This window comes from Leptopilina boulardi, unplaced genomic scaffold (genome assembly GCF_019393585.1).
Source record: "Leptopilina boulardi isolate dan_hultmark-lab unplaced genomic scaffold, ZJU_Lbou_2.1 LbouV2_214, whole genome shotgun sequence".
In the NCBI taxonomy this organism is placed as follows: domain Eukaryota; kingdom Metazoa; phylum Arthropoda; class Insecta; order Hymenoptera; family Figitidae; genus Leptopilina; species Leptopilina boulardi.
This window is the reverse complement of record NW_026137768.1, coordinates 2,155,250-2,183,090: the sequence shown is the minus strand read 5'-3', so window position 1 is coordinate 2,183,090 and position 27,841 is coordinate 2,155,250. Positions and strand designations below refer to the sequence as shown.

Genomic DNA, 27,841 nt, shown 5'->3' with positions numbered 1-27,841 from the left:
AATTATATTGTTAATAAAGAAAATAAACTGTGGAGTGACATTTTCTAAATAAACATTGATAGACTTATAAATTATTGAAGTGTTTTCTTGTTTTGTTTTATTCTACTAACCATTTATCCTCTTCACACGTAAAGAGAATTCTATTAAATAATTTTTAAAGACTTTCACGTGTCGACATGGTCCTTCGAGCTGGATATTTTGTACTATTTTAAGTGTATTGAACTGTGTTGCTAAGGTTTGATAATTATCAAGTTTATCGTGAAGTGGATTATAGGGTTTGGTGCTGAAAAACTAGAATATTGTACAAGCCGCTGTACATATCATTCTCAAAATATAACGAATATTTGAAATTTTATCATTAATTATGGTGTCGTTGGTGTCTCACTTATCTTCAGAGGTTTCAAAAGTTTGATTTATCATCAAATTTGTTAATTTTGGTCCCATCTCATTATTGAGATTGAGAATTATTCTACTTTGGTGTCAACTTTGGAAAATTTTCAACTACGATTACGAGATTCCAACGGCAATCAACAATCTTCAAATTCAGCAACAATAACTGACAAACAATAGCAGCTTTCATCAAAGGTCATCAATTTGTAATTCGTCAGTAAAGTAAGCGTATTTATACCTATTGTTTTGTTAAATTGTCTTATAATTATAATAATAGTAATTGATTGTATTGTGAGTGTTTATCATGTCGGTTACACAGCTTGATCATGCGAGATAAGATCGAACGAATTGTAAATCGCGTTTGACAAAATTTAAAACATTTTTAGAAAAATTGAAAGATGAACCGCGCGAGAATATTGATCCTAATGCATTAAAAATACGGTTAGGAAAAATCGAAGAAACGTGGTCTCAATATGATCAAGCTCAAAAGACCATAGAGTTGCTTGCTCCTACACCTAGTCGAGAAATAGAACGTTCAGAATTTGAAGATAATTATTTTGTTTATACAAGTTTAGCTATGAAATTAATTAATGAGTGTTCCAATCAAACAGTTACTATGTATAATAATGACAATGTTAATCAGGAGGAGATGGAACGACAGCGTTTGCGCATTTTTGAATTAGAGACGAGGATTCGTGTACAGCACGAGTCCGAAATACAGCATTTACGAGAACTTGCCACCTCCCGTGCGACTATAAATGATAATGAGGCGTCAACTATCCCATCACGTTTCCCACTACCCAAGCTAGACCTTCCCATTTTCTCCGGAGGGTACGAAGAGTGGTTGGGCTTTCGCGATTCGTTTACTGCTATCATTCATAACGATGAATCTATTCCCAATGTACAAAAATTACGTTTTTTGAGGTCGTACTTAAAAGGAAATGCTGCTCGAGTAATAGAAAATATAGAAACGTCAGAAGCAAATTACGGTATAGCTTGGAAATTATTGGAGGATAGATATAATAATAAACGCATAATAGTTGTTAATCATATGCAAGCCTTGATTGATTTACAATCAGTAATTAAAGAATCAGCTCCTTGCTTGCGTGATTTGCTAGACACGACACTTAAACATGTGAGAGCATTAAAAGTACTCGGTCAACCAATGGAATCGTGGGACGTCCCTTTGATTTGTTTAATTTCTGCAAAATTAGATAAAGAATCACGGAGAGAATGGAAACGTTCGGTGAAGGGTATAAATGTGCCTAGTTTTGATTCATTTATTGAATTTTTAAGGGAGAAATGTCAAATTTTAGAAAGTTTACATCTTGGTATAAATAATAATAATAGTAATAATCATGGTAAACAAATTGTAACTCAGGTCTTTAAATCTCAAGCGAATAATGATAGAAAAATTTTGGGAAGAACATTAGTAACAACACAGGGAAATATACACTGTTATCATTGTAATGAAAATCATTTTATTCAGAGTTGTGAAGATTTCGTAAAACTACCTCATGAACAGAAAACAGAAATAGTAAAGAAAAAGGGGCTTTGTTTTAATTGTTTAAGGCGTGGTCATATAATCGGAGAATGTAAATCGAGAAATTGTTCTATTTGTAATCGTAGACATCATACCGCGATGCATTCTGATTCAATTGTACAATCTAGTTTGGATTCAAATGATAAGAAAAATGATTCGGTTCAAGTAAAGAATTGTCACATAAAAGACTCTTCCGAAGTAATTTTATCAACAGCTGTAGTTGATGTTTCTGACAGTTGTGAGGGAAAACATATGTGTAGAGTTCTTTTGGACAGCGGTTCACAACCGAATATAATAACTCGAGAATTAGCTAATCGTCTTAAATTAAAGAAATCAAAGTTTAACGCTACGATAGAAGTTGTTAATAATAAAGAGGTAAATAGTTCTGAGTGGGTCGTTGCGACATTCCAATCAAGAAATTCTTCCTTTTCAGCCAAGCTTGATTTCCTTGTGTTACCTCAGATAACCGGAAATGTTCCTATCATGCCATTGAATAAAGATATCCTTAAAATTCCTAAAACATTGAATTTAGCTGATCCCGAATTTGACAAACCATCAGGAATCGACATGTTGATTGGAGCCGAGCTTTTCTACGATTTGCTGCATGTAAACAGAGTTCCCCTCTCCACACCGTTCCAGAGGCAAAGGAGTGCCAGCTGCATGGTTTTGCTGACGCAAGTCAAAAGGCATATCATCAATCAATCAATCTATTTTACTATGTTCAAAATCAAGGGTGGCTCCTGTCAAGGTCATCTCCTTACCAAGATTGGAATTATGTGCTGCGAAACTTCTCGTTAAATTGTATGAAGCAATTAAAATTGCGCTGAAAATAAATTTCTAGAGAATATATTTCTGGTCTGATTCCATGATCACATTGAACTGGATAAATACGCCACCATATAAATTAGAAACCTTTGAAGCAAATAGAGTCACGGAAATCCAAAATTCTACCAATCCATCTGACTGGAGACATGTATCTACCAAGGAAAATCCTGCAGATTTTATATCTCGAGGACAGCTACCAAAGGATTTTCTCGTAAATGAATTATGGAAACATGAACCTACGTGGCTCAAATTGAATGAATCAGACTGGCCTGATCACTCAATAGGAATTGACAGTTTTAAGATACCTGCGGAACCAAAACTGTCCATTCTGAATACGAAACTTGTTTCGAGTGATCAATTCGAGCTGTGGAATCGATATTCGTCGGTGACGCGATTGACTCGGATTGTTGCGTACTGTTGCAGATTTGCTGATAAGGTTCGAAAACGCTCAGTCAATTCGTGTGAATTAACTTCGGAGGAGATGCAAGTTTCATTGAATAGGATTTTTCAACAAATTCAGAAGGAAGAATTTTCCAAAGAAATTGCTGCCTTGTCTAAACAAAAAATAATTCCTAACGTTTCGAAAATTCTTCGATTAACACCTATAATCAGAGAGGGACTTCTACGAGCAGGAGGAAGACTTGAAAATGCCGATGTCGAAAATGGAATCAAACATCCGATTCTAATTCCTAAAAATCACCCAGTAACCAATCTCCTCGTACGTGCCACTCACAATGAATTGAAACACGCTGGTATTAATGCCACCTTATATGCAATTCGCGAAAATTTTTGGATTGTCGATGGTCGTTCAGTAGTAAAAAAGATTATACATTCCTGTGTAAAATGTTGCAGAGCGAATCCGCGAGACATACAGTATACAATGGGTAATTATCCGAAAGCGATGTCAACGGATCCAAACGATCTTCGGGTGCTTACTCCGGGACATTTTCTTATCGGAAAATCATTGCAAAGTATTCCTACTGTAGACTATACTGATATTAATGTAAACCGATTATCCTCGTGGCAACATGTACAGAAAATAAAAAATAATTTATGGAAACGTTGGTACAATGAGTATCTAAATGAAATTAATATTAAAAATAAATGGTACAATGGCCAAAGCGAGGATATCAAGGTAGGGAGATTAGTGACAGTAAGGGATGATAATTTACCCCCGTTGCGTTGGGTCTTAGGTCGAATAATTGAGGTATTTCCGGGAGAGGATAATATTGTAAGAGTGGTTAAAATTAAAACATCCTCGGGAGAATATATGCGCGCTGTTAAAAAACTAGCTCCGCTTCCTATTGATAATTAATATTTTATGTTTGAATGTAATCATTCAAGGCTGGCAGTATGTCGCTGCGCGATTAATAAGAAAGGGAAATTTAAAAGGTAGAAGGGTTTTCCCACTACTCGGAAGGTGTGGCTAAACTGACAAATTTAAATCAGAATGATTTTAGATCTAAACGACGTATAGCGGTATTTTCGCATTAAATTTTATATTATATAATTATATTGTTAATAAAGAAAATAAACTGTGGAGTGACATTTTCTAAATAAACATTGATAGACTTATAAATTATTGAAGTGTTTTCTTGTTTTGTTTTATTCTACTAACCATTTATCCTCTTCACACGTAAAGAGAATTCTATTAAATAATTTTTAAAGACTTTCACGTGTCGACAGACCGCTAGAATGCTCCGCAGCCGTCTGTCGAAAGTCTGTTACGGTGCAAAAGGTCTCTCAGTGTATACATGTGATTTAATTTACACCATTCATTAAGTCTATCTAAATCTGATTGCAACTGTGATGAATTAAGACAAGGATTGTTTGAATTAATTAATTTCTAGATTTTCAAATCGTCAGCATATAATAAAACTGATAAAAACTTCAAAACTAATTTTATGCTATTCATATAAAGAATAAATAAGAGTGGTCCCAAGTGTGATCCCTGGAGTACACCAGAGGTGGCTAAAAACGGTTAAGAGTGTTCTTTACCAATTCTTACCATTTGATATCTATTAGACAGATAACTATTTAAAAAAGAAATAAATTTGTCAGACACACCCATGGCTTTCAGCTTGTTTAGGAGTAAGCAATGATCGACCTTATCAAAAGCCTTCGAAAAGTCAGCGTAAATTTCATCGGTCTGTTGACCCTTTTCAAGGTTAGAAGTTATAAATTTTGTGAATATACCAAGATTAGTTATAGTAGACGTCCTTGAACAAACCCATGCTGTTCTTCAATGAGAATATTACTGACCGCGTTATATAACGAACCGTATACTATGTTTTCAAAGATCTTTGGTATGGCACTAAGTAATGTTATAGGTCTATAGTTTTTGACGTTATTCTTACTATCGCTTTTATAAACTGGATTATTATACCCTTTCTCCACTCATTGTGGAACACTCCACATTTTACTGATTTATTAAATAAGACATATGAAGGTTCAATAAAAGAGTACCCACATGAGCGAAGAAGAGAATCTGAAACTTTATCCGGACCAGCACCCTTATTAACATCCAAATTTTTTATTTCAACAAATACCTATATCATTTCTAGTTATTTCAATGCTTTTAAGATCCACCTCATTATTCGAAGTGAAGTACGTTTCAGATTCTTGAAAATTTGGAATTGTGTATACTGATTTAAAATGTTTAGCAAATAGGTTTGCAATATCAATGGAACTTTCACCAATTTCATCATTAAAATACATTGCATCAGGCATTGGATAATTCTTGCGAGTAGAGTTAACAAATTTCCAAAAATATTTTGAATTATCAATTATTGAATTTTCAGTATTCGAAATATAATTCTTATAACAAATATTAGACATGATTTGCAGTCTGATCTCAATTTAGAAAAAGATAAATAATCATTTTGACTTACAGATCTTTTATATTTAATATGTGCGATTTTTTATCTAAATTAAAATATACAATAAGAGATGTACGGTAACAATCTATTAGTAAAATAGAGTCTTGTGATAAATTAACTGAAAAATATCAGGTGTACAGAAAACTAGATCCAAGAGCGAACCATTTGAATTAAAGTGATTGTTAATTTGGGATAAACCTACTAGGTTTTTAAGCTACAAAATATAATTTTCTATTTTTGCATATTACTGACAATTTTCATATATGTTCATTTCATATTGATTGTTTATATGGTTCTAAATATTTAAATTCATTTTTAAAAATGATATTTTATGATTAACAAAGAATATTTAAAAAATGTCTATCTATTTTCTTGAACTCTTGTATTTTATATTTTAATTCAATATAAAAAGTATTATGAACATGTTAATGTTTGCATAATTAATAAATACTTAATATATACCTTTAAAAATATTAATATTCCTTGTTATCCAAGTTTTCGCTTTATCTGAGGTGGGTCCATTCCACAATAGCTCGGATATCCAAGGTTCTATTGTATTAATTTTTTTATTTTATTATTACTGTTTATAAAAATTTCTTCGTTTGTTTTGTATTAACAGTTCCGCCAAATATATTAGATTCATATTCAACCGAAAGCACAATCGCTGTCCGAGAGCATCAGAATGTCACTCTCACTTGTAAAGCTGATGGGTTTCCTACACCTACATTAATGTGGCGAAGAGAAGACACAGAGGCTATTTTCATAGAACGACGGATGAAAGGTAAATTATTTTTACATATACTACGATTAAATAAAATACTATTACGATTTAAGTAATACAAGGCGGAAATTCTTTCTTTGTCATACCTTCACGAAAAGTAGGTCATTTCAGGCACTTAGTGCGGGCACAAAGTAACTCAATTCCTACTCGGGGTCAACCAAGCGGGCGGAACAGTACTTTTACGCCCGCTGTTTGCAATCAAGCGGTCGCAAAGTACTTCTCCGTTTGTTTGTGTCTAAAAAAGTTATAAAGATGTCAATTATAATTCACATCTTACTAATTCTCAAGAAATAGACAACTAGTCGATCATATACTATGTTACGAATTGTACTTTTAATATTTATAAGTAAATGACTCGGCTCATATCTTCTTTACTTCATTCAAAATTTTTCAATAAATATAATAAACTACTTTCTTAACATATAAAGTCGCATAAATTTATTTCCTGTGCTTTTATCTGTATTATTTAGAACGGCAGTACCCTCAAATGACATAGTTTTCGTTCAGGTAGTACAAAAAGTTACGTTCGCAACATGGACGCAAAAGTTGATTGCGGCTCAGGCAAAAACATGCAAACAAACATTGAAAAAAACTTCAGAGTGTCGGATTATACAAAATCATTTCGGATTCAGATTTTTAAATGGACTGAATCTATCTAGATGTACGAAAACAGTCCGAAAATAATATGAAATATTCCAAAATTAGTACAGACAAAAAGAAAAATATGAGATAAGTTCAAAATAGTACGAAACCAGTCCGTAACAATTCGATTCTAGGTTAATCAGAAAACTTAATCTAAAATGAGTCCAGAATAATCCGGAGTTTGTACGTAAGAAATCCGGCATTAGTCAGCAACAATCCGGTCTTAATCTAATATAACATCTTAATCCGAAATGAATCCGGAAATTATATATACAAAATCATAATTGTTGTGAACTAATACTAGATTCTTTGCAAACAGATTTTCAATTAAGATTTTAGACCTGACTGAATCCGGATTCGTTACACACAGATTGACGACTAATTCGGACTCCTTTTTGACAAAAATTTTTGTTCAGACTGCGAATGCTGATTTTGTACATATTAATTTTTAATTTTTCCAGACATATAAAGATTTCAGATTATTACGGAATCATGTCGGATCCAATCATTTGGATTGTTTTTTGATCTAATTAAAATCAAATTGTTGCGGTCTAATTGCAGATTTATTTCATGTCAATTTCGGACTGATCTCGGACTTATCTTTTCATTCAGACTGATTGATGACTAATACGGATCATTTATGGATGTTTTCGTAAAATTTCTGAACTAATCCGGACTGATCTGTCTGTATTTCAGGGGTTACGCCACCCTGAAGGCAAAATTTTTTGACGGGTTTTAATGGAATTTTTTTACGAAACTGTTAAAGAAATAACTTTTTCATGCACTAATGGCATAAAGTACATGTATTTAACCCAGTGGGCAAAAAACCATGTTCGTTCTAAAAACGTTTTAAGAATGTTTTTAGAACGTTTCATGTCTGCCAAATAATGTTCTGGAACATTATTTGAACATCCATGTTCTTTAAATGTTCCAGAACATTATTTGGCAGACATGAAACGTTCTAAAACGTTTTTAAAACGAACATGGTTTTTTGCCCACTGGGTAAGTTTTCAAAAAATCAAAGAACATTAAAAATTATTTTTAAAAATTGCGGAAATATGTTGATTCTTGTGGGACTATGCTTTTTGCACCAATGGGCATGATAACTCAAAAAAAATTTGACTGATTGACTTGAAAATTGAAACATAACTTCTTAAATATATAGCGGTCAACATCTGAAGGATGCACTCATAGACTTTTGTATCGATTTCACAGTTCACATGTTTTTCCTTGTAGAATCAATAAGAAATTTACAAATAAAAATTAAGAGGAAAACAAAAATTAACAAGAAAAATATAATAAAATAACGCAGGACGTTACACAATATATTGTCGTGGATAACAGAAAAGTGCATTTTTTTAAATACCAATATGATAAATATTTTTTGTTTTTAACAAATTTTTATAAAATTTTTGATTAACTATTATAAGAAATAGATAAAATAGCCTTTAATTTGCATTAAATTTTCTTCTTTATTTTTAAAATCATAATTAAGGAAACAATTTTAAGCGTGTCAACATTTTATACCTATTTGTAGTTTTTTTATTTCCTGAACACTTGTAAGCCAAAACAAAACATAAAGTTTATTTAACTCATTACTATGTTGTACGCTTTTTATAAGAGCTTAAAAATTTACTCATTTATAAAACTAGTCAAGTTTTACTCGAGTACACACGAAATACTCGAGGTATAATATGTAAATACTTTAATAACCTGAAAATTGCAACTCTCTTTGATATAAGTATTCGTAATAGAATTTGAGAACGTTTGACATTTTAATTGGGTTACTTCTGAAGACCGTCTGCAACGCCTGTCCTAGATATCATAACATCTTTTACGGGCACTTCGAACTCTTAAAGCCAACCCTGCAAAAAATAATTTTTATTTCTTGAAGTTAATATGCCGTAATTTAAAAATAAATAATAAACAATCTTTGTTCTAAGCAATAATACTTTATTATATGCGAATCAAATAAATTTCCCTCACAATTTCTCAGCTACCGCAATAATCAATCTCACTAAAAACCAGATAAATGGTAAGTTTAAAAATTTTTAAATAATAAACCAAAAAATTGTATTTTGCATAATTTATTAATTTTTTGAACAATTTTACATCCTCACTAAAAAAGCTGTGTATTTGTGACAAATTCGATTTTCCAAAAGTAGGTTATACGGACTAATTTTTAGTTAAAATGCATAAGTGAGGGATTTCAGGTGAAATGACCAAGGTAAAAAAATTTTCTTCAACCGAATTCAAACTTGGGTAATTTGTAGGTATATTGGATAGTAATTTTTTGTAAAAGAATTTTTTTATTTGTATTAATATTTTCTGTGGGAGAGGAAGTGAAAGTTTTTTTAAAATAATGAAATAATAAAATTATAAAATTTATAATAATTATTATTAGTTAATTTTCAAGGTTTAAACATTTCCATTTTTTCAAAAATGCATTTTAACAATCGAAATATAACCCAATTATAAGAGTTTTTGACCAGAAACATTTTTTCAGCTTAAGGGGAGGGACCGCTGAAATTTCTACCTTTCGAAATTAAGGCTGTTTAAGGTGGTCGATTTTTTTCTGACAATATCGAGTACTTAAAACTGTAATATACTATGGGCAATTGAAAAAAAATTAATTCATTAATTATTTTTTAGATGAAACACGAAATTTTCAAAAAATAAAAATTTAAACTTCTGTCGCAATTTTTATTATTTTTTATTGCTGATTTGTCTATAAACTTTTTTCATGATTCTGAACAATTAATCGTATGGATTTTTAAAAATTTTAATATTTTCAAAAAATAAAATTTCTAAAATGATCAAAAAAATTTTTTTTTAATTTTGATAATTCAAAATAATTTTAGATCCCAAATAATGACAGAAAAAAAATTGATACCCCTTAATAACATTAATTTCGATGATCTATAAAAACAGATCAAATTTATTAAATTCGAGATTAAATTACGAAAATCAAGAAAAATTATTTAAAAAAATCAAGATAAAATATAATAAATTATCGAAAATAGACTTTGTAAATTCACTTTGAAATATGAAGTTATAACATATATCAACATCGAGGGGGAATTTACTCAGGTAGTCAAGTGTACACTCTTCCTGTAATACTTGTGTAATATCGTGTAATACCGTGTAATAATGCGTTATTACGGTACTGTAATAACGCAAAAAAGTCTGTAATATCTCTGTAATAATGTGTAATACTCTGTAATAACGTGTAATACTTAGTAATAAGGGTAATATGAGGTGTATTACTGGTAGTCAAGTGTACACGTTTTTAACTAGTAAATTCCCCCTCGATCAACATGGAAAATAAAAACAGACTGGAAAAAATTTAACATTCTAGGATAATTTTAATAGATCACTAAATGATTCTAATCTAATCTAATTAAATTTTTAGAAAGTTCAATTTATAGAATAAAAATTGAATTATCTCTGTGAAATGAATTAAGTAAAATTTTTGAATCCTTTTCTTGTTGAACTATTGGTTGACAATAGCGGAACAAATTTAGTAAAATTTTTGGATGATATTGTCACTAATAGTCATTCAATATTTGTTTGTCATTGGCTGCCCAGACAAATAACGAATATTCATTTTCTTGGTTAATAATTTGCTACCAAGACGGACCATTATTATTGAGAACCAATGATAACTCCCCCTGTCTTTGTAGCACAGAAAATTAAAAAGCATTAAAATAAGCTGCAACGCTTATTACTCTAATCCAATTTTGCTTATTTTAATCCATTTTGGTATTAAAATAAGCAAAATTGGATTAAAATAATAAGCGTTGCAGCTTATTTTAATACCTTATAATTTTCTATGAGCCAATTAAGGGGTTTCCTAAATTTTTTTGGTCAAAAAAATCGAATTTTTTTTTTTTCATTTTTTGATAGGAAAGTATGTTAAGAATGTGTGGTTAAATCATTAGATCGTAATTCGCTCATAATCTTAAGTTATTTAACAAAATACATATATATATATGCGTCTACAGATCGTATAATTAACCCTTTCGTGCCCACGATAAACCGAGCGAATCGATTTGCTTGAAATTCGTTACTCGGGTGTTATTGGGGTCTCTGATTACGAATTTAATGTCAGATTTTAAAAATTCAAAATGGCGGATCCAATATGGCTGACAAGTTTTTTAAAAAGTGTTTAGATTGGCTCGAAATGTCCTACTCGGGGGTTTATGGGGTCGCTGATTACGAATCCGGTGTCCATTTTTCAAATTTCAAAATGGCGGATCTAATATGGCGGACGAGTTTTTAAAAAATGCTTGGATTTGCTTGAAATTTACTACTTGGGGGTTTCTGAGGTCGATGATTACAAATCTGAAGTCATATTTTAAAAATTTGCTGATAATAAACCCGACAGGGTCATGGACCCAGTACGGACAATTCATCATATTCATATCATTTCATCATTTTCGAGCAAATCCGATTAGTTTTAAAATTTTCGTCCGCCATATTGGATCCGCCATTTTGAATTTTTAAATTCTGACATCATATTCGTAATCAGTGACCCCAAAAACCCCCGAGTACCAAGTTTCGAGTAAATGCAATTGATTTTTAACTTTCATGTCCGCCATATTGGATCCGCCATTTTGAATTTATAAAATCTGACATCATATTCGTAATCAGCGACCCCAAAAACCCCTGAGTAAGAATTTTCAAGCTGATTTAGTTACTTCTGCTTGACTAATTATAACCTTTTGATATCAAAACTTTAAACGCTTTTTTCTCAAAACACTATATTTAAAAATGGTAACCAGTAGAACTCAAAAACCGTTTGACCGATTTCAAAAATTCAAGTTGCATTCGATTCAGTGTAAGTTTTTGCAGGTCCTAAACCTCTAATATATTTAAAATATTCAATAATCAGGTTTTTGTGAGTGATTGATTGTCAAAAAAATGGTGTTTTTTCAGTTTTTTGGGTTCCAAAGCTTGCCATTTTTTTAATTTTTGATTTTTTTTAATATCTCGAGGTTTAGGACCTGTATTAGGTCTTAAACTTTAAAATCACGTTTGATTTTTTTATTTTAGATGATTCTGCGATGAGCTACAGTGGTTACCGTAAAGGACCTTGATTTTGACCAGTGTACATAGCGACCTCTGTAGAAGGAGCATAATAATATTTTTTAAGATCGCAATTTTTTTTAAATAGTTCTTGACGTATATAGTAACATGTAAAAACTTTTGATCAATTATATTTTAAAACTTATGAGTACACGATCTTTCAAAAACCTTCTATTTTAGGGCAAAAAAATTTAGGAAACCCCTTAAGAACCAAGCTTTTGAGAATCCGTTTTTTGTCTTGACAGCCAATGATGGACCAATATTGGCTATCAATGATTGTCAATGTCGTGATCATCCCAAGATTTTACCAATCGCGGCCGAATATTGGGTGCCAATAGCAAGCAAAGAAAAAACGATTGGGAACCATTCTTGGCCCATTATTTAGCCAATCTTAACCATTGGCAATTTCCCATTGAGTATAATTCATTAGATCAGGAAGACAGCTACATATCCCTTCAGTATCATTAGATAAATTAATTTCTGTTCTTTTTCAGTGCCTAAGCACGAAGGAGAGCATCTAAACTTGAGTAAAATTACGAGAGCTGAAATGGGAGCTTATCTTTGTATTGCTTCAAACGGTATTCCACCAACTGTTAGTAAAAGGATCACAGTGGATGTTGAATGTAAGTAAAAACTATACTCAGAGAAATAGAATTTAATGTATTATAACTTGTTGAATATCATACCTGGGTGAGAATCCCTAAAATGGACAACTAATTATTTTTTGGAGGTCTTAAAAATTTTTCAAAAATTCGAATTTAGTAAAAAGTTATAAACAATTAAACTTTTTTACAACGTTCTAGAAAATATTAGATATCTTAAAATTGGTTGGACCTATTTTAATACAATTCGATTTGCAGAGTGATTAAAAGATGTACTTTTCATAAATATGTAGAATATGAATAAAAGGTGATATTTTTTAAACAAAATATATTCTTAAAAGTTAATATTATAAATAAACAATGTTTTTAGTCTACTTTTCCAATTTTTTTTTAGGGATTTTTCGTGATTCCATATAGCAAAAAAAAAATGTAGGATTCTCTAAAACTAGAAGTTACAGCAATTTAAGTTTCATTGAACGAGCTTTCTAACAATTGGTGTAAATGTTCTGTTGTGTGAGAAAAGCAGAATAAGAAAAAAAGACTTTTTTTTTAATTTTGGATTTTATCAAACATCAAAGTTTGGAGTACATTTTATTTAAAAATGACTATCTTTGAGGCATTTTAATTGATTTTGTTCATATTTAAGGTAATAATTACTGTTATTTCAACAATATAAATGCAATGTAAGACAAAATCAATTTTTCTTTACTTTTTTAACTAGCATCACAACTTTGATTTTTTTCTACTAAGATTTGAAATTATCAATTAATAATATAATAATATTAATTATTTAATCCTAAATTATTATTAAAATTTAATTCTTTGAAAAATGCAAAATTAATTTTTTCTTATAATTATCTCCCACAATACTACATTTATTCCAAGGTCCATAAAAATTGAAAAATCTATGACCTATGAAATTAGTGTTGGGTGGAAGGAGCAACAGTAATAATGATCGACTGTAAACCGTATCTATTATTTAATATTTTTTTTTGTATTACGTTGTAGTTTCTCCAATGATTTGGGTGCCTAATCAGCTAGTAGGAGCACCATTAGAAACAAACGTAACTATTGACTGCAATACTGAGGCATATCCAAGAGCGATTAGTTACTGGATTTATAATTACACTATGGTGTTATCTAATGAAAAATATACAACAACTATAGAAGAAAACAGTTATAAAACTTCCATGAAACTGACTATAAGAAGTCTAAAAAACGGAGACTTCGGAAATTATCGATGCATTAGCAAAAATTCACTTGGAGAAACAGAGGGTTCAATTAGACTATACGGTAAGCATTAAATTTTTATTTAACCCACCTTGATTAAAAGGAAAATTTATTTAACTTAATTTTCATTTAACCAAATTGTCATTTGACAGATTTTCTTTCGATATAACTTTGATTACAAATGACTAAATTTTGATTTAACTAAATTTAAATTTATAGAATTTACATTTAATAGAATTCACAGAAAAAAAGTGGGTAATAAGTTGTAAAGATAGAGGATAAAAGTCGTTAGGATACAGGGTAAAGGATAAATTTGTGATGGATAAAAATGTTACTAAAATATTACTAGAAAAATGGATGTCATATTTGAGTAAACTGTCTAATTTTAATAAAAATATTAGTAATTTTACACTTAACTTAATAAATCCACAAATTTTTTATAAATAAGTAATTGCATGTGGAAATATTTTGCCTATAATTATTGTCTATTAATAAAAATATCTTTGACTAATACAACTGACAGCTGACGACAGTGCGTGAATAATCAGAACTGGGAAATTACAACTCAACGTCTGTATTGTTGCACGAAAGCAGAGTTGGGTAGTAACTGAATTTTTTGTGCATATTAGGCTGTGTCAGTTCATCGAGATATTTCGAGTTCAAGTTATGACGTCAAAGGCCTGGAGGGACAACAAACAGACGACACAATGTTATTCTTACGTGGAAGAAAATTTGTTTCCACTTTCATCAATTTTATTCATACTTTAAACACGGAAAACGCTTGTTGACATATAATAAAATTAAAATGTGTGTTGATAATTAATTTTGTTATATATTTGATTCATTTGCATTGATAGATTCTCTGAATTCGTGATAAAATATAAATATTGAGGTTAGAAAAGTTTACATCAGTTACTACCCAACTCTGCTTTCGTGCAACAATACAGACGTTGAGTTGTAATTTCCCAGTTCTGATTATTCACGCACTGTCGTCAGCTGTCAATTATATTAGTCAAAGATATTTTTATTAATAGACAATAATTATAGGCAAAATATTTCCACATGCAATTACTTATTTATATAAAATTTGTGGATTTAATAAGTTAAGTGTAAAATTACTAATATTTTTATTAAAATTATACAGTTTACTCAAATATGACATCCAGTTTTCTAGTAATATTTTAGTAACATTTTTATCCATCACAAATTTATCCTTTACCCTGTATCCTAACGACTTTTATCCTCTATCTTTACAACTTTTTATCCACCTTTTTTTCTGTGTTTATTTTTGATTAATTTTTGTATTTAATCGAATAGTCATTATGCTTTTTATTATTTTTTGATATATTATAGTAATTGTATAACTTAAGGCCTGAAAATCATGGACAACTCATAAGAATCTTTTTTAAAATTTTGTTCATACGATCAACCATTTAAAATTTTCAAAATTTATCCCATAAGTTTTTTGTCTTTGCAGTCACTACGATTTATAATAAAAAAGCAGGTTTTAAAAATAAATTTTTGTTTCAGAAATACCAAAACCATCAGCACCACCAAAGGCTACAGAAATCAAAAGCAACGCTAACAAAGAAGGTGAGGAGTCTCAATTCTAATGCTTTAGTAGTGTTAGTACTAGTGCTTTTTAATATAATCTCAAAGCTTTGCTATATTTGACTATAGTGTAACTTCCTTTTTAAACTAAAGGATATAAACATTTTATTTGCTTCCTTAGCTTCTCAAAGGAATTGCTCGTACCTTCGTTTTAGTATTAACCCCTTAACTGCTGATAACGACAATTTTGTGCGTCAAATCTTCGTCATCGCAGTTAAGGGGTTAAATTTAATGTTGTCTTAATTTTAATTACAATATGTTATACTAGATCAATGTCATTTATCTATAGAATACTATTTTTGGAGTTAAATTTCTATATAGAAAAACCACTCCTCATGAAGATAATATTTATATCATGTACTAACTCTATTCAATATTTTGTGGTACTATTTAAAAATTTACCACTTAATAACTCGTATATGAATCAAATTTTTTATTTAAATATTTGTAAATCATTTATATTAATCTTGGGGAATATTGCACAAAATTCCTTCCAAATTTTCGCCAATACAAATTTTGTGAATTTTCAATAAAAAATTTTTTACAGACATGAAACGAGGAATTGAATCTTCGAATATTAAAAAAGATAAAATATAATAAAATATTGATATGCACATTATTTAACAGATGATTGATTTATGATGAATATGGTTTCGCTCACTTCTAATGAAGCCATTAAAAAGAATTAAATTATGTTTAATAAAAACATCTTTTAAATAAGGGAAATAAAATATTTCGAAACAACTATCTATTTTTTACATCAAACATGTTGTTTTGCAATAATTAAAATATTTATTGAAAATTGATGTATTCTGTATGTTATTATTTATAACTATTTGCAAATAATTATTAGTTTAAATTGATAAAGTGAATAATTTATTTTAATAAATATTATTCGTCTGATATTTAATGTTAGTAACAGAATATAGTTAGTAAACGTCAGAATTTAATATCTTGAAGCTTTCGTTGATATTAATTAATTAGGGTTACACGATTGATGGTTATCCTCAGAGAGTACAGGACTCATTATTAAACATTCGGACCTCTATGGGACTAATCTTGTCCAGTATGTAAATGCACAATATTATGCAAATGTGTGGTTTTAGAATTGCAGAATTATATGGAATTTTTCATTAAAAATATTTAATTTTTAGCATTTATTTTATATTTTACATTGAGCTCGAATCGGGGATATTTTTTTATTAAACAAGCACATTTTCCTTAATCGTCTGTTTTTAGCTTTAATTATGAAATTAATGTCAATTTTTAAAAATTAGAAAGGACGAATCCAATGTGTCGAAGAACTTTTTTTAAAATTTATTATATTTACTTGTTTGAAACTCAAAAATCGGGTTTTTAGGATCGCTGATTATAAAATTTGAAATCAATTTAGAATATTTTAAATTGTAAAAGAAAATAAGGCATTTTGTGTAGTATATTATTTTTTAAAAATTGATAAATTTTATAAATCTATCGAAGTCATCGATAATTTATTAGGGATTATTTTAGAGCAAAAAATTAAAATAGTACTGTTTGCTCTACACTAATTTGTATCTTTCCGATTTCAAACATCTGTGTATCTCTTATTCAAAAAGGATATGTAAATGAGATGAGGTATATATATGTATATATATAATATTTTTATCTAAAAAATGGAAAATCAACATTTAATGAAACAATCTAGAAGTCCTATTCCACATGGAATAATATCCTATGACACACGTTGGTCAATAGAACCAAGGATTAAGTAAACCGCACGTGATATCACATTTAGTTTACTTTTAATCAATAACTGTAACGAACAGTAACATTATTAAAATGCAGTTACTTAATAATTTTAAGGTATTTTGTTTTTTTAAGTAACTGATAAAAATTCAGAATTAATTGTTCTAATATAAATATATATATTAATTACACAATTATTTAAACATTAATGAAAAATGTAAGGAAAATGATAAATTATCACAATTTCTATAACAAAATGTTTTATGAATCGGGTTAATTTCTGCTCTTTTAGATTCCGAGGTGAAAAATAAATTTCTATAACTACCATAGTATATTCAAAAGGTCAAAAGTTACGTCAAAAATAAAAAAAAGTTAATTTTTAAAAAAGGGTTTTCAGGAATAATATTTCTAGTCTTTGTATCTTTGAAATAAATTTAATAATAATAGACACATAATTAAAAGAAGTCATTTTTAAAGGTTGACGTTCGTTGTATCAACATTGAAAAATATATCTTTTATGACATCGTATATGAGATCGTTATCATAAACTATGTCGTTTGTATCATCGTATTTTGTAACAGAAAACGGTGTTCTAAACTAATTGTGTGGTATTCCATGATTCTATTCATCGACGAATTACAGATTTTCTTAATAACTTGTCATTTGATGGTGTTAAAGGTACTAAATAAGTAGGTATGAAATAGTACATTTCGTAATAAGTATGAACAGTAGGCGTTTTTGAAACGAGTGCAATTTTTTTGGAATGAGTCGTAGGCGAGGGCGGCGCAGCCGCCCGAGCCGCAGACGAGTTTCAAAACATTGGCGCGAGTTTCAAAACGCCGTTCATATGAATTACGAACGATACTTTTTATAACAAAGTCATAAAAAGGGAGAACCGTATAAAAAGTTGATTGCAAACCAAACCCGAAACAAACAAACTCATACTTTTAAAAGAACAAGATTGGCAAAAATCCATATTTATACTTGTGGGCAAGTTATTTTTCAATAGATCCCAGAAAAAAAAATTAAATTCAAACAATTAAAAATTATTTAATTAAACAAAATTGAAATCAGAATAATTAATTTTAAAATTAAGAATTTAATTATATTTAATTAATTTAAAAAAATTAATTTCGTTAAAATGCAATTAAAATTAAGAAATAAATTACATTTAAAAAATTAAAAATTTTATTATAAATTGATTTTAAGAATAAAAAAATTAATTATAAAAACAGTTCGTTCAAATAAATAAATTCTGAGAGTTTATAAATAATAATATTAATAATTTTTATTTATAAGTAAAATAATTAAAAAACAAATAAATAAAGCGAAAGAAATAGGAATAAAATAGAAAAAATAAAATTAATAAATAAAAGAGAGACATTAATTATAACTTTATTAGAATTCCTAATCATAATTATAATAACAAGTAATCAGAAAAGAATAAAAAAGTAGATTTATTTTTAAAAATTTTATTTTTATTATATCTTTTTAACTTTGGAAACTAGTTACAAATATATATATTTATATAATCTTTTTTGAATATTCTTGTTATAGATACTTAGTTTTAAAATATTAATATTGCAAGTGCATAAAGAAAAGTACACAAATTACACATCACTTACTTATTGTAATGTATAGTAACGCTACAATTATTTAATACAAAAGTTTTCTCTGAAGATTCTTTGAGATCATTCGATTGAGAATCGTCAATTTTCGGTTTTTTGGAGGGAACATTCTCCGATTTAGATTCTAAGTTTTCCTTTTTGGATCCTGAGATGGCCTTGGAAATTTTTGCCGCGTTCGCTACCTTATACGCCGTTGAATCGTCGACGTAGCTTTGAGCTACTGTTGCGGATTTCCATCCTCCGAAACGTTGTAAATCTAAAGTAGTAGCTCCAGTGTCGGCCAAAACGGTAGCGGACGTCCTTCGTAATGAATGTCCTTTGTATTCTTGAGGATCTTTTAGTCCGAGGAATTCGGCAATTTTTCTCGGCATACTGCCTACGGTATTAATGCCAATCACTTGATTTGTGCATTTACCGTTATGATACTGCAAGAAAAAGTTTTCTCGTTGCACTTTTGCAGGACGAAGATCTAGATACTTTTGAACAGTCGGGGCGTAAACTGAGTCAATAATAAATTTTCGAGGCACATTATTCTTTGTATCAGGTATCTCAACTGCAAAAAGGGCTCCTTGCTTTGTAATGTGACTAGCTTTGACAGCGTAAATTTCGCCCTTGCGACAACATCCACTCAAACCAAAAATAACGACAACCTGAAAATCATTATAAAATTGAATCTATATATTTTTTTGCTTTTAAATTGCAGAATGTTTTATTTTTTTGTATATATTGTTTTTATTATTATAAAAAGGAATTACATACAAGTTTTTATTTACATAAATTTTTTTAGTTTAAGTAAAATAAATTTTTAAATATATAATTTAAACAATTTTCTTTAAGTTGTTAAACTCGATGCTTGTATTTGCAATTATTATTTACAGTTTTGTGTAACTTACCTTATGTGCCAAATAAGTTTCATCGGGAGCAGTATTTAAAAACGTCTTGATTTCTTCAGTCGTGAAAATTTTGGCCTTTGTGCTTTTATATCCTTTGGAATAATTGCTAAGCAGTGCTGTTAATTCCTTGTAGGTTTCGATCGAAACATTTTCATGAACTTTAATTGTATTTTTTAGTTTGGAGTGAATGGACCACATCGTAGTCGGTTTGTAACTCTTCATAAGCATCTTAAAGTACACTTTTAAGCAGTTTTCAGAGGTTATGGCTTTATTCGCTTTTTTCCAATCGACAAATTTTGTGTATGTTTCTTCATACGCTTCTCTGGACTTCTCGGGTAATAAATCTATTAATATTTCTCGAGCTGCTTCGCGCATTTCTGGCGGCGTGCAGTTCTCGTCACTAAGCTCATGATTCGACATTGTCTACAAAAAAGTTTATTTTGGTAAAGTCTCTACATATCGGAAATTATTATTTCTTAAATATTTTGCAATATAACCTCAAATTATTAATTTTTAATAATTATTGTACTTTATTTTCTAAAATTACAATGAAAATGTAGTACGTGTCAAGGAAATCAGAAAAGAAAAATTTTTGTCAGGGAAATGTCACGGAAAAATATTTAGTCCGTGAAACTTGTTTAATGTTGTGGAGAAATCAGGGAAATTAACAAATTGATCTTTTTGGCAACCTTGATCATGCAAGTTGTAAGAATTTAAATTAAAAATAAATATTGTTTTTAATTAAAAATTAGTGATAAAATAGCATTAGATGTGATAGAATTGTAACAATAAATTTTAGGTTATGTTTATGCATTGCTTGTATATTCACGTATATTGAGATTTTAATACAGGACTTACCTTTCAAGCCAGCGCAAAATTTTTTGTTAAAAATTAACATTCAACTAAATAAGTTGTCGTTTTTATTACAATTTAGATTTTTAAAGATAATGTGTTGATCACAAGCGGAAAATAACAACCACATTAAAACAGCTGAAATTAAAAGGAATTAACGCATGCGTACAGGGCTTTCACGATGCGTCAGGGCTCTAAAACCCTTCGTGCTACTATACATTATAAAAACATTTATTCTCGATCTCGTTCAGATAGTGATTCGATATATCGATTCGCATTCGATAGCGTTACAATATTTTCTTGTTCGCACTCTCAGCCTTCTTATTCGCACTCTCAGCTGTCTTGTTTGTACTCCGTGCAAATAAGGCGACAAATGACACTCTGTTCAAGAAAAGGTAGTTTTCAACTTATCACCAGCGTACCAACAAGCGCCCTTTTTATGACTGAGTTATGAAAAAACATTTTTCATATTTTAAAACATTTTTTTCTAACTTGTAAAATAATTTTTAACTTAAATTTAATATTATTTATAAAATAATTACTAAACATCATTTTTTTAAATCACGCCGTGCTAAAACAGAACAATCTTGGCAACACTAAAATTATTGATGCAAATATTATATTTATTTGATAATTATATAAATTATTTGATTCAAGTAAATATTTATTTGATATTAGACAAAAAAATCCTTTTTTTAAAATCAAATACATTTTTTTAATATAAATAGAAACGATTTAAAAATCTCTAAATGGAATAGCCGGAAAGTATGGAAAAATTGCCCCGCTCGTATTTTATTCATATGGGGGATTCCATATGAAGTGATCAAGGTGAAAAAAGTTTTTTCTCCAATCATGCCCAAACATAGGGCATTTTATAGTACTATTAGATGGTAATTTTTTGTAAAAATATTTTTCTATTTTAACCAATATTTTTTAGGGGGGAGGGGGTGGAAGTTTTTGGATACCCTTTACTTTAATAATTTCTATCTCTCACACAATTGAATAAAAAAATTTTGCCAATATCAGTTTTGATAGGTTTTTTTATGCCCTTTTGATTGGTAATATTCATTTTTGAAAAAAAAAATTTTTGACCAAAAAAATGAAAGTCAAAAATAAATTTGACTTTTTTGGGGTGACAGACCCGATTTTTTTTTTTTTTTTTAAACGAAAGCTGAGGTTTTTTCCTATAAGGACATATAAACGAAAAAGTGGGACTAGAACGATTAACCTTTGAAAATTAGAGATTTGTAGTTACTTGAACGCTGCGAGCTACCGCGCGCGATGCCACAATAATAGTGGTATTTGGGAAGACGTTAACGCTCTCTGCATTTTGCAGGGTTGAGACTGCCATTAAGTGAATGCCTGCATTTCGTTAACGTTTAAATTTGGAAAAAATTTTGAACTTTAAAAATTTAAATTATAATAAAATTAAATCTTTAAAATATATAATAATTTTACATGTTAAATATAGAAATTTTTGTACTTTAGGACGAAAAGGTTCATTTATAACTAGATCTCTACTTATTCAATCCTTATGGATTTAAAAATTTTTTTTTTGTAACTCATTTTTTAGTGCTCTTTTTTTTTTATTATTTTTTGGGAAGTAGTCGCTTTCAGCAGAAGAAGAATATTTTTTTAATTGAAATCTTCTATCTTCAGTCGGAATGAAAGCGTGGTACTGCATTGTTCCCTTAATTGTCACTGCATTATCAAATCTTTCTGTAATTTTTTTAGCATCAGCCACACTCACATCATTCTTGCCACTGAAAACAATTTCTGGTTCCTTGCAATTTTTTTTGCCCATAGTTGAAGAGCTAGTGGATCTAGGATGTGACTTTCTGAAGAACATTGTAAACTATATTTTGCTGCATTTCTTTTAATATTTGCTCCTATTCCACCACATGGCCCCTTGCCATGAGCTGTTGGATGAAAATGCCATTCGTCTCGAACTTTAAAATCAACATTATGAGCTAAAAGATTAGCAAGACTGTTTTTATTTTTAAAATGCTGCTTTGCTCCATCCGTGACATAATATACCTTTTTGGGTGATTAAAAATTTTTTTTATGTAATTTATTATTATCTTTTGGTATTGATAGACAGCAGCAGCATCGTGATTCCGATTATCTGAAATTATGGCCATACTTTTGTGATTTAGAATCCCTTCTTTTAAATAATAAATTACCACAGTAAAAATTGTCGCCTGGTCATTATTCCAGTGAAATCCTTGTGCCGCGTTCTGCAAAATAAACTTATAATTTTCTGCAAAATCACATAAAATAATAAACTCATCGTTTTTCAAAGTCGTTTTTAAATTTTTGATGAACGAAGTTTGCTGATTACAAATAAAATCGTGAGTTCTTAATTTTAGTAACTGTTCACAAAGTTCATTTGCAAAATCGTCGACGTCCAAGTTTAAGGAATTGTATGTGCACCTATCTGTTTGCAGTCAAGAATTAAATTTAATTTCTTGCAAACCTTCATCCTCACACGAATCAATCAAATTACTTTTTATTTTAGTAATACCTGGACAATTTTTACATTCACCTAAATGGCAAGAACTTGTCGTATCGGGGCACATCGTCAGCTTTAAGCAATCGCGATAATCATTTAAACTAGTTTCGGGATCATTACCTAAATATTTAAGCTTTATTGCTTTTAGCATTAATTTCACATTTTCGTGGTGCGTACAAACACACACGGTGTGAGTACCACTACTTCCTGCTAAAACACAATGTTTTGGTCTCAATTCGGCAAATTTTGAGAAGCCTATTTTAACGTCAGTATTTTGAGACTGAAATTCAGCGAACAACTCATTTAAGTTACCCAAAAGTAACCTTTTCTGAATAAGAACTTTTTTATCATTTATTCGAACTGAAAGGCAATCTCTCGTTCCCGGCATTATGCGACTCATATCATCACTCTCATAAAATTTAATGACAAGAGCTTTTGTTTCCGAACTTAAGGAATTTCCTTTTTTGGCATAAGGGACCGCTAAAATGCCATGCTCAGCCACTAACTGTTTTGCTTTTCTAACCTGACGATGAGAAGTTCCAAAAAAATCCACTGTTTTTTGGATAGACCAGGATTTTGGGACGTGTGTTAGAAGTTGAATTTTTTCAAGATCACTTGTTGAAGATGTGAATTTTTCTTTTATTTGATCCAAAACTTCAGCTGCAGCCAAATGATTTTCGTCAATGCATTGCATGATATTTTCACTGGGATTGCTAACTTCTGAATTTCTATTTATATGGTCGTTTTTAAAACCTGAAATGATATAATTGGGATCTTTATTGATATCATCATCGTCTTGATTATCATCTGCCAAAATTTGATCATTTTCAGAATCTTTATCTAAAGGAATGTCAACATCAATAACATTTTCGTTATTTAAGGAGTCGGGCATTTCGTTTAATTTGCAGGCCTTTTTTCTACATAAGTTGCAAAGCATTGAACCTTCAAATAAAGTAGGAAATTTCACAAGCAAATTGGCAGAAATTCGACGTACATTTCGTACTTTATGGCCTTTTATCTTAAAAGGATTGCAACCTCTATCATTCCAGATGACTTTATCCTTCCCGATTTTTGGATTCATGTAACCAAAAAATGGGACAAGGTAAATAAAACTGAATAGAAAATGTAATAATATATTCGAGAAAATAAAATAAGATACTACAAACCTGCGAAGACACTGTTGTAAAATAAAATATATCGAAACTCTTAGCGTTACCAATGCTTCTTATAAGTCGTACCAGTTCACTCTCGCTTGCGAGCAAATTTCTAATAGTTTGTTTGACGCGACCTGGTGACAAAACTATAAAACAAACTTCTCTATTGACCGCGAAATTCAAAAATTTACGTTCTCTTTTCTCTTTTTTGAGGGCTGTATTTAATATTAAAAGTTTGTACAGATTTTATAACAACACTGACTATAAGGATTAAATTACCAGAAAAACATTTACAAAACTTATGAAATAAACCATAAATAAACCTAAAATTTTGAATATGTTTAATAAAAAGTTGGAACTTTGTTCTCCACTATTTTCAACTTCAAAATTTCAGTACTAAAAAAATTAGAATTATTTATTCAAATATTCTTAATAGTATAATATAATTTATAAAATATTTCTCTGAAAACATAAAATTATTTAAGAAATCGGCCATTTAACTTTTAAATAAACATTTACTAGAAAGAAGTAATTATTTCTTGCAACAATTAAACAGCATTTTATGTTATAATATTTTGTGTTTAAAGCAAATTCTATTAATTAAATTAGACAATAACTAATTGACATAAATACAAATTTATTACATAATTTTCAAATAGCTACTTACTTAAATCAAATGAACTTTTAACAGTGTGTTATATTTAACATGTAAAATTATTATATATTTTAAAGATTTCATTTCATTATAATTTCAATGCTAAAGTACAAAATTTTTTCCAAATTTAAACATTAGCGAAATACCACTATTATTGTGGCATCGCGCGCGGTAGTTCGCAGCGTTCAAGTAACTACAAATCTCTAATTTTCAAAGATTAATCGTTCTAGTCCCACTTTTTCGTTTATATGTCCTTATAGGAAAAAACCTCAGCTTTCGTTTAAAAAAAAAAAAAAAAAAAAATCGGGTCTGTCACCCCAAAAAAGTCAAATTTATTTTTGACTTTTATTTTTTTTGGTCAAAAAATTTTTTTTTCAAAAATGCATATTACCAATCAAAAGGGCATAAAAAAACCTATCAAAACTGATATTGGCAAAATTTTTTTATTCAATTGTGTGAGAGATAGAAATTATTAAAGTAAAGGATATCCAAAAACTTTCACCCCCTCCCCCTAAAAAATATTGGTTAAAATAGAAAAATATTTTTACCAAAAATTACCATCGAATAGTACTACAAAATGCCCTATGTTTGGGCATGGTTGGAGAAAAAACTTTTTTTACCTTGATCACTTCATGTGGAATCCCCCATATTATTAGTATACTTATGTTCCCACCCACATGAATATAACTTTCTGAAATTTTCAACCCAAATTTTGCGTTTTTTGGGAGTTATGGAGAGGGAAAGAAAAATAAAAAACGCATTTTTCTCGAAAATATGGATTTTAATGAGCTTTGGATATGTTGCAGAGATAAGAATAACGATTATGAAAAAAATTGTCAACATTTTTTTTTCATAAAAACTCAAAAGTTTTGGATTTTGAAATTTTCAAAATTTTTTTTGGGGTTCTATTGAATTGGTACACCAAATTTTTTTTAACCATTTTACTCTACCAAGTGTCCCACTTAAAAAAAATTATGTTCGACATGATTTCAAGGTGCGTCACGTTAAAAAACTCAAAAAACCGTGCTTGGTACATGTTTATGTAGTGTATGACGGACAAATTTTTAAAAATCTATCTAATTCTCTTGGAACTTGTTAAATTGGGGGTTTTGGGGTTCTTGATTACAAATTTTGAGTAGATTTTTAAAAATCCAAAATTTCTTCAGAAAAACCCAAACATTTTAAATTTTGAAATTTAAAAATTTTTTTTTGGGTTCTATTGAATAGGTACACGAAATTTTTTTCACCATTTTACTCTTCCAGGAGTCCCATTTAATAAAAAAATTATGCCTGACATGATTTGAATGTGCGTCACCGTGGAAAACTCAAAAAACCCTTCCTGGTACATGCTTATGTAGTATATGACTCTCATAATTTTAGAATTCGATCTATTTTCAAAAATCTATTATGTAGAGATACAAAATAATTTTCTATAATTCATTTTTACAATTGCGGGTAGGTCCTAGGAATTCAGCATCATCTATTTCGAAATTAAAATTGTGGATAATTTTTTACAGTCTTTACTTGAAGACAAGACAATAAAATGCTTCGACCTTTAGGATAATTGATTACACAGGCACACAAAAAATAAAGGCCGAGACACTACACTAGTCTATATCCATGTATTTTTTCCCGCTGAATCCGAATCCGAAGTCAGAATTGTCAGATTGGTTTTTATTTTTCAAATTAAATCAAAAAACTGCTCAGAAAGAAAAATAAAATCAAAAAGTTAAAAAATGTTTCAATGTCACTGCGGTAGTGTAATTCCATGTATTTTTTGCCGCTGAATCCGAATCCGAAGTGAGAATGGTTAGATTCGCTCAAATTCTTGAGGTAATTGCAAAAAAACTCAAAATCAGTTTTTTGGAATTATCTTTAAAATTTGAGCCAATCTGTCAATTCTGACTTCGAATTCGGATTCAGCGTGAAAAAATACATAAATGTGCACTATCGTAGTGTTTCGGCAAAAAAAATTTCTGTGAGCTAATCGCCAAAAACTGTTAAAATCCTGAATTAGGGGCATAGATATTTTTTTTGTCGAAACACTATAATAGTGTATTTCTTTGTATTTTTTCCTGCTAAATCCGAATTCGAAGTCAGAATTTCCAGATTGGCTCAAATTTTGAAGATGATTCCAAAAAACTGATTTTAAGTTTTTTGCAATTATCTCAAAACTTTGAGATTCTGACTTTCAATTCGAATTCAGTGGCAAAAAATACATGGAATTACATTAGCTCAGTGTCATTCAAAAATTTTGCACTTTTTGATTTTATTTTTCTTTCTGAGTAGTTTTTTGAGTTTATCTCAAAAATTAAAACCAATCTGACAATTCTGACTTCGGATTCAGCGGGAAAACATACATGAAAATAGACTAGTGTAGTATCTCGGCCAAACCACTTTTTACTTTTTGTGTGCCTGTGTTATTGTCAAGAAATACACCAGCTAAAACTTTTTTGAGTTTCCATACTTATCCGACTATACCCTTTTAAACTATGCCAAGGGTTTGTGGTCTGGGTGTGCCCCAGGGTGGAGTTCTGTCTCCTATCCTTTTTAATCTCTACCTTAGAAGGATTGGATAGTTTTTTCCACGGGATTTTGATTTTGTTATGTATGTGGACAATCTGCTTTTGTGTACTAGGTTCAAAGATCCAGAAATTTCCGAAAGAGTCACGGTAGTGCTAAATAACATTTTACGTTGGCTCAAGTCAATGGGTCTAGATGTGGCCTTAGCCAAAACATCTTGCTGCATTTTTTCGAGGCCTGGAAAAAGTTTTCATAACATTCACATCTTCATAGGGAATACGGAGATACAATGTCTTCTTACTATGAAT

At 29.7% G+C, this 27,841-nt stretch overlaps 1 protein-coding gene across 7 annotated transcripts in view; it reads left to right on the top strand.

Annotated features, from left to right (window-relative positions):
• LOC127279045 (lachesin-like) overlaps positions 1 to 27,841 on the top strand; it is a 276,980-nt gene that overhangs the window by 218,663 nt on the left and 30,476 nt on the right. For all 7 annotated transcript variants that reach the window (XM_051301147.1, XM_051301148.1, XM_051301146.1 and 4 more), the window contains 4 exons: positions 6,257 to 6,418; positions 12,643 to 12,771; positions 13,759 to 14,043; positions 15,511 to 15,573. In XM_051301147.1, coding sequence (XP_051157104.1) covers positions 6,257 to 6,418; positions 12,643 to 12,771; positions 13,759 to 14,043; positions 15,511 to 15,573 — 639 coding nt within the window. The remainder of the gene's footprint in view (positions 1 to 6,256; positions 6,419 to 12,642; positions 12,772 to 13,758; positions 14,044 to 15,510; positions 15,574 to 27,841) is intronic.